General features: G+C 39.3%; 1 protein-coding gene across 1 annotated transcript in view; it reads left to right on the top strand.

Moving 5' to 3' along the window:
- The first annotated feature begins 1,491 nt into the window (after window positions 1–1,491).
- Window positions 1,492–7,500, top strand: part of LOC137640955 (thrombospondin-related anonymous protein-like) — a 13,610-nt gene continuing 7,601 nt past the window's right edge. The window contains exons 1-2 of the mRNA XM_068373414.1: window positions 1,492–1,556; window positions 1,935–2,131. Coding sequence (XP_068229515.1) covers window positions 1,492–1,556; window positions 1,935–2,131 — 262 coding nt within the window. The remainder of the gene's footprint in view (window positions 1,557–1,934; window positions 2,132–7,500) is intronic.

The following is a 7,500-nucleotide window of genomic DNA, read 5'->3' on the forward strand; positions in this document are numbered from 1 at the left end:
GAAAGAGGTCTTTTCCCCAGATATTAGAAGATATCAGCTTCGTAGGTTCATGTTTTACAGAAGCGGAAGCAAACACGAACTCCTTGCAAGCCGTCCTGGCTCTGATAAAGTTGTATAGGTCCTCCGTTACTGTAGCCAAGTGAGCCTTGGCAAAGACCATATACATATCTGGGGTATCAGGAATGCTAGCCATCGTTTCTAGCCCTGTTTGTATAGAGACATGGACGCTACCAAGCGTTCCTTCGTCTCATGTTCTCTCTTCAGGAGAAACTCTGACAGCTTTGGGAGGTCCTCGTTGAACTGACGTCCAGCAATATCGGCCTCCAGCTTCCCGACTGAGAAGTAACATGAACGTCCTTCCAGTCTTTGTCATCTGAAGGTAAAGCAAGGGAGAAAGGCTTGCTCTCTTCCAGCGTGGGGCAGGGTTTTCCTGCCCTTACGGCCTTCAGAGCTGCTTTAGACCCTTTATCCATAAAGGGAAAAGCATGTTGAGGGTCAGCAATGAACGGCGGATGTTTTTTTGCTTAAAGTCGGCACCTTTGAGCTAGTGAATGCCCTCTCTTTTAGTTTTGCTGAAAACATAGCTTGTGCTTTAGCGAGCTCAAGGACAATTACTTCCTTGCGCTCCGTCTCTTCTTTTGATGCCGGTTCAGTTCTGAGCCGGACATAACAATCCGGGTAGGACGCTCTGCTGGGCCCGAACTCGACTTCCTCTACTGGAACGGTACCCAGTTTCTCCGAGAGGAAAATCTTGCCTGCTGACATAGGCATGTGCTCCGCATACCTCCACGGGTTAATGTCGGAGAACACAGGAAGGTCCTTCACATTTAGTTTCTTCGGGGCTAAGCGCGAGGAAACTAGCTGTTCAATTTCTGACCAGAAAGTAGTCTCTTTCTCGGTAGACCGCTTCTGCAAGTCATATACCATCGACATCAGAGATTGCAGAGTGGACGTAATTGCCTCCAAATGAGGCGGTTGCGAAGAGGTTGAGGGTGCTGGTTCAGCCGCAGCTGCTGAAGAAACCGACACTGCTTCAGCGTTCTCAACCTCGCTAGTAGGAGGGACAACTGCCTCCTGTTCTGACTCTTCCACGAGGAGATTCTTCTCGGTCTCCTCGGAAACGATAGACATATTTTCGTCCAGGTGGATACTTTCCAAAGTATCCGCAACGTCAGGATCTCCAGGCTTCTGAACCTGGATCTGCACCAAGGGGATTGAAGGCTTAGTCTGGAGAATAACGGAATCGTCACGAGCTCCGGGGAAGAGACAGTCCCTCATCCTAACATTAGGAAGGTATGGGCCCGAGGTATTCTTTTGAAAACCTCTTACCCATTTTCGCAGCGTAATCCTAGCTGCATCCCTAGACTCCGTAAACTTTTGATCATCAAAAGCCTCCTTAACCAACTTGTCACACACAGTACATACCTCTGGGTCCCAGTACTTGAGGGCCCCTTTGGTGACAGAACAGCGGGCGTGAGACCTTCACACGTCATGTCGGTAGAAGTCCTTGCTGCGGACCCTACAAAAGTTGTTCCCGCACTCGGGATGCTCCTCCTGTAAAGAAAAGAAAAGCAAATGAGTGTTCTGTGAAATCCTCAGATTTCAACATAATAACATTTATTATATTTAGCTTGGATAGGGTAAGCTATAGAGTAGGAAAGACACCTACATGTGTTTCCCGTCCAGACATTTGCTATGACCCCCTCCCATATTGAACCATGAAATTCACAAAGAATTAAATAACAGAGGGAATATCCAAGATATATAGTGTCTTCTTGACACATCCTCTTATAATGTTCAATATAGTGGATAAGTTTAATGGACATAACCATTAAAATAAGAGAGAATCAGCTCTCTATATGATGGTCTCACAAATGACTGCTCAAGAACAACTTGCAGGTTGGAAAAACTTTACTATATTTTTCTGGATACAGCAGTTGCCAACGGCAGTATGCCGCCGACACTGCCAGCCCCGCCGACATTACCGGCCCCGCCGACACTGCCAGCCCCGCCAACACTGCCGGCCCTGCCGACACTGCAGATCCTGCCGACACTGCCGGCAGCGCCAACACTGCCGGCCCCGCCGACACTGCCGGCCCCGCCGACACTGCCGGCCCCGCCGACGTCGTCGGCATGTAGGACCAGTCGGCATATGCCGGCAGGCAGGCGTCTGCCGAGCCTGCCGGCAACTACCGGCTAATAAAAGATGAATATAGTGTCGAGCTTGCCGACACTGTCGGCATGTTGGGCTAGTCAGCATATGCCAGCAGGCCGGCATCTGCCGGGCCTGCCGACCACTGCTGGCTATTAAATATAACATTATGGATGGAAGGCATAGGCCAGCTGCTGACAAGCTACTCAGTTGCCGGCAGACATGCCTACCAAACTCACCAACGGCCATCGATCGACGATGTCCAAGGTAAGGGATTACAGCGAACTGTTAGCCTAACCAACCCAAATTGTCGGCAGAATTAACTGCCGACTATAGCCCATGATAGACAGTAAAAGGGAAAGAGAAGGATAGAAGACGGCAAAGGATCATCTATGCCGTCCACATCCTGAAAGAGTGTGCCAGTGGAAGAGGGAAATCAATTCGGGCTTCCACTCAACCATATCTCATCTTAAGGGATATGGAAGGCAGTCCAAGGGAGGACTCTAAGGAACACTCAAAGATATGAGGTTATCTGTCAGTAACCTAACCAGGCACAGACAGAGAAACTCATGCCAGGTCTACAGACGTCCAGAGGAGCCTATGTAGAACGACGGCCGTAAGGGTGTTGGATCACTCAACACGAAAGAGATAGCGGGGAAGGGGTGAATAGTCCATAAGTAAAGCAATACCCTAAGGCATTACTTAACCTAAAGGATTCTGTCCTCATATTAACCTCAACTAGGGGAAGTCAATTTCCCAGGTTAGGTTAGGCAATGAGAGAACGTCCGAAAACGAACTCATGAGAACAGAATCTCGTACCAGGGATCAAAACAAGGAAGAAACCTATCCTCCCGTTAAGAACCCCAAATACAGGACTGTCTGCTAGACCATAAAGAGGAAATTGTAAAACAATAACCTCTACAAGATCTAGGGAGGCTAGCCTCCTGAATAGCAACTAGCCCTACTGGAATACCAACAAGCTACTCAGTTGCCGGTATAACTCCAGGTAGCCAGATGCCTAACACAGACTTACTCTGATGTCCCGTCCCCAACTCCAAACTCAATGCTGACAAGCTACTCAGTTGCCAGCTCAGAGAAAAGGAGAGGGAAACGAAACGCTCCTAAAAATTTACCCAACCACAGGTTACAGTAAATTAACTGAGGATAGCCTAGGCTAATCAGAGGGAAAGGGAATTACTCTTAATTCTCATAGAGAAAATATCGACTCAAAGGGGGAAAATGAGATATCTATCTCCCCCCCAAAAGACAATATTAGAGTAATGGGGACATATAAAGTATACTAAAGCACTAAAGCTATTAAGCTACAGAGCTTAGAGAAACGTTCTACGTAACTCTAGTATACTATTATGGAAGAGGAAAGGAAACAGTAATATCTTAATTGTATAAAATATTGCCTGAGCTTCAATATAACTTTACCAGGAAGGTTATATCATGCATGAGGTGTGAAAGTGCTTAGGCTAGAAGCCTAGCACTCGTGAGGCTCGAAATTATAGCCAAATTCACGACAACAATGACATAATATAAAAGTCCCTAGCTAAAATACTAAATAGCTAAAGTTATTAAAGCAAAGATGCCGGGAATATCGTTCTTGCTAACTAAATGAACAAAAGAACGATCGCGTCATGACGCCATCCGGCCGGCAGCAGCTCTTGTTACGTTAATTACGATATCAATCGAAAAGCAAAACTGGCACGAGCTTACATTTACACAATTAAAAGATATTACTTAACTTTCCAGAAGCTGATGAAGCTGGGGAATCCATAATAATGAAGAAAAGCTTCGAAAATAGGGAGATAACACAGGGAAAATACTGGTCAGCAAAGCTACAAACGAAAGAATGGTTTAGTGGCGCCGTACGGTGGCGATTGGCCGAACTATTTACAGTACCTTAGGAGAGTCGAGTTGTTTTACCTCTTTAACGACTCTTATTTTTCTTGCCACTTTCCCTCTCGAAGTGAAAGGCTATTCGGGGTGTAAATAGCTATGAGATGTGTCAAGATACGTCCTTACGCGATATCCCTTGGAGAAATTTAAGGGATACTCGCTCCAGGAGTTAGAATTCTGGGTACCTTCGGTAAATTCTCTGGGATATATCACTGTAGTCATATATAACTTAGGAAGCTACTAATGAAGGAACTTCCATCAGGACGACATGGCTCTTTCACCCAAAAATAAATTTTTCGCTTCACTCAAAATCTGTTATATATATATATATATATATATATATATATATATATATATATATATATATATATATATATATATATATATATATATATATATATATATATATATATATATATATATATATCATGATAAACATGCACACAATAGCATATGTAATATTTATGATTAATATTACAGTGAGTATGGTAGACATCTTTATTTGCAACCTTTAAAGATTGTATAAATCATCATCATCCGGATATAACAAATGGCGGACAATATAAATTTAATTATAAAGACGTTCAAATATGCTGAATCTATTTGGCCTTTCAAACCGCGGTTTACAGAAAAAAATATATATCTGTACAGTGCATAGATTAGAATAACCATTTTTTCCCCAAAATTATATGAAATTGGAGCTTATGATGTCTTATTCAGATTTTGAACTTTTTAATTTTGACATGGTTTTAATCTTTGTTTCTTGAATAATAACTCATACCATACTTATGTTTTAATAAAATTGTGTGTCATTTCTTAAATAAGAAGTTTTGCCCTGGATCTATGTACTGTACAGCACTGCCGTAAAAAATGACAAATACGAAAAATTACTTTACCTTGGGTTTACTACTCTGCGTGTACGCCATTGAGGGATACGTCAGAAAAAAAAATGTTAACACAGGCCCTTTGAATAAGAACAAAAGTTCTACTCAATAAACTGCCATTTTCAGCAATATAGGATCACTTTCTTTTAATGAGAACCATCCTCTCACTGCTCTGAATTTTCTAAAACTGTCTTTCTGTTTTAACAGACGAGACACTTTGACCATCTTATTTCAGAATACTCAGCCATACCGAGATCCTTCCTCTCAATATCCTGGATTTTCTTATACTGTCTTAGTATTCTAACAGAATTTACCTTGTTTCAAAGTGTTTGCATATCACAACGATGACACCTGAACTATAAGAGAATGTGTCTGGTATTCAACTAGCGATTGCCCAGTTCCTTAAAGGCAACGAAGAGATCTATTGTCATTTTGCTCTGTTAGCCAGTCTCTTTTAAGCATAATCATCTTTGTACTCGAGCCGTCAAAAATTACTTCTATGTAGGTAGATAAAAGCACACATGCAAGCGCATACATAAACAACCCTCCCCACACCACCTTTTTCCTAACTACAACCTACTAGTTCGGCAATTTGTGGGAGAGTTTGGTATCCAAGTATAAGTCTCGGGGTACCCCTTCTCACCAGGGTATGTCTACTCCCACGGCCCCTTAGCGTGTCAGTATATATATATATATATATATATATATATATATATATATATATATATATATATTATATATATATATATATATATATATATATATATATATATATTTACATATAGATATATATATATATATATATATATATATATATATATATATAGATATATATATATATATTTACATATCTATATATATATATATATATATATATGTATATATATATATATATATATATATATATATATATGTTTATATATATATATACATATATATATACATATATATATATATATATATATATATATATATATATATATATATATATATATATATATATATATATATATATATGATTGTGTGTGGGTGAGTGTGTCTGTTCTCTTTACTCTATTAAGGAGATTATCCGTGTCATGGTTCAATACTTTCGTTGGGGACGTAATAATGAGCAGGTCTAGCTTTTCAACCATCATTAAAGTCTATTAAAAATGATGCGTTTCTAGCAGCAGATTTTGATATTTTACGCTTTTTCGTATAGTGCAATGACTCAGAGTTATTCCAATTGTTGTTTTTGTTATTGTTATTTTCAGACACAGGGATAAGTAAAGAATTAATTGTATTATCCTTTCTATTATTTTAACTTTTCTACAGTGAATGTCCTTATTTCTCCATGTTAATACTAGGACAATTGTCAGTAGGCAATACATCATGTTAATAACAAGACTATTAATTACAGGTACTGCGCCATATAATACTTACTTTACTTTAAGAGCTGCTTTTCTGGTCTCACACAGCAGTGGAACCCTACTTTACAGGACCTCCACAGTCATTTTATCACGTTCGTTGAAACCATTCAACATTTCATACAGCATATTGCTCGTTTATTGTCAAATCTACAATATCGAAGCATTTAGAGAATAAAAAAATCTTTAGTTTCCTCTTGAAAACCTTAATATCGTCAATCTTTCTTGAGAATACACTCAGACACATTTAACCATCTTCTTTCTCTACCTTTGTTTTTTTTTTTTGTTTTTTTGGCAGTTTAGATATAGAAGATTTCTTTTAATGTTGTTTCTGTTCTTAAAAAAAATTATTCTAATTGTTCATTACTTCTCTTGTTGATTTATTTCTTCATGTCCTTTCCTCACTGGGCTATATTTCCCTACTTGAGCCCTTGGGTAAATAGCATCCTACTTTCCAACTAGGGCTGTAACTGAGCTAGTAATAATAATAATGATAATAATGTCTAGTGGGAGATTATTGTATATTCTCGGTGCCGCATATCTAAAGGCTCTAAAGCCTACAGTAGACATATATCTAGGTTCCAATCATTTGAAACCTTCTGTAACTATTCTGGTGTCAACACGATTTATTGGTTGCATAATATATAGCAATTCTCCTAAATATTTTGGACGTCGTGTTCTGATGACTTGATTGGTTATTGTACAAATTTTAAACTCCAATCTTGCTTTAATAGGCAGCCAGTGTAAATCAATTAGTAGAGGAGTGATGCTTTCTCGGGGTGGGTCACCTTTTATCAATCTGTCTCCTCTGTTTATTCTATTTTGTAATTTCTTAAGTTACACTTTTGGTAAATTGTAGAAGATGGGGTTAGAGTAGTCAATCCAGGTAATAACACAGTTTATCACAAGTTTCTTCACAGAATGTTCATCCAGATACTTGTTTATAAAAGCAATGTTTTTACTACATCATTTATTTGATCATTAAAAGAGAATTTACAGTCAAGAGATACGCCTAGGTCCCAAACTTTACTAGATATCGGGGCACAGTTTTTATTTATGTTCCTTTGACTATTATCCAAGTTTCTTACGCTGCTTTTCTTTCCTACCCTCTTTCAATTTTATTTTCATTTAATTTTAGTTGTTTGATTGTTAT

This window comes from Palaemon carinicauda, chromosome 5, assembly GCF_036898095.1.
Source record: "Palaemon carinicauda isolate YSFRI2023 chromosome 5, ASM3689809v2, whole genome shotgun sequence".
NCBI classification, from domain to species: domain Eukaryota; kingdom Metazoa; phylum Arthropoda; class Malacostraca; order Decapoda; family Palaemonidae; genus Palaemon; species Palaemon carinicauda.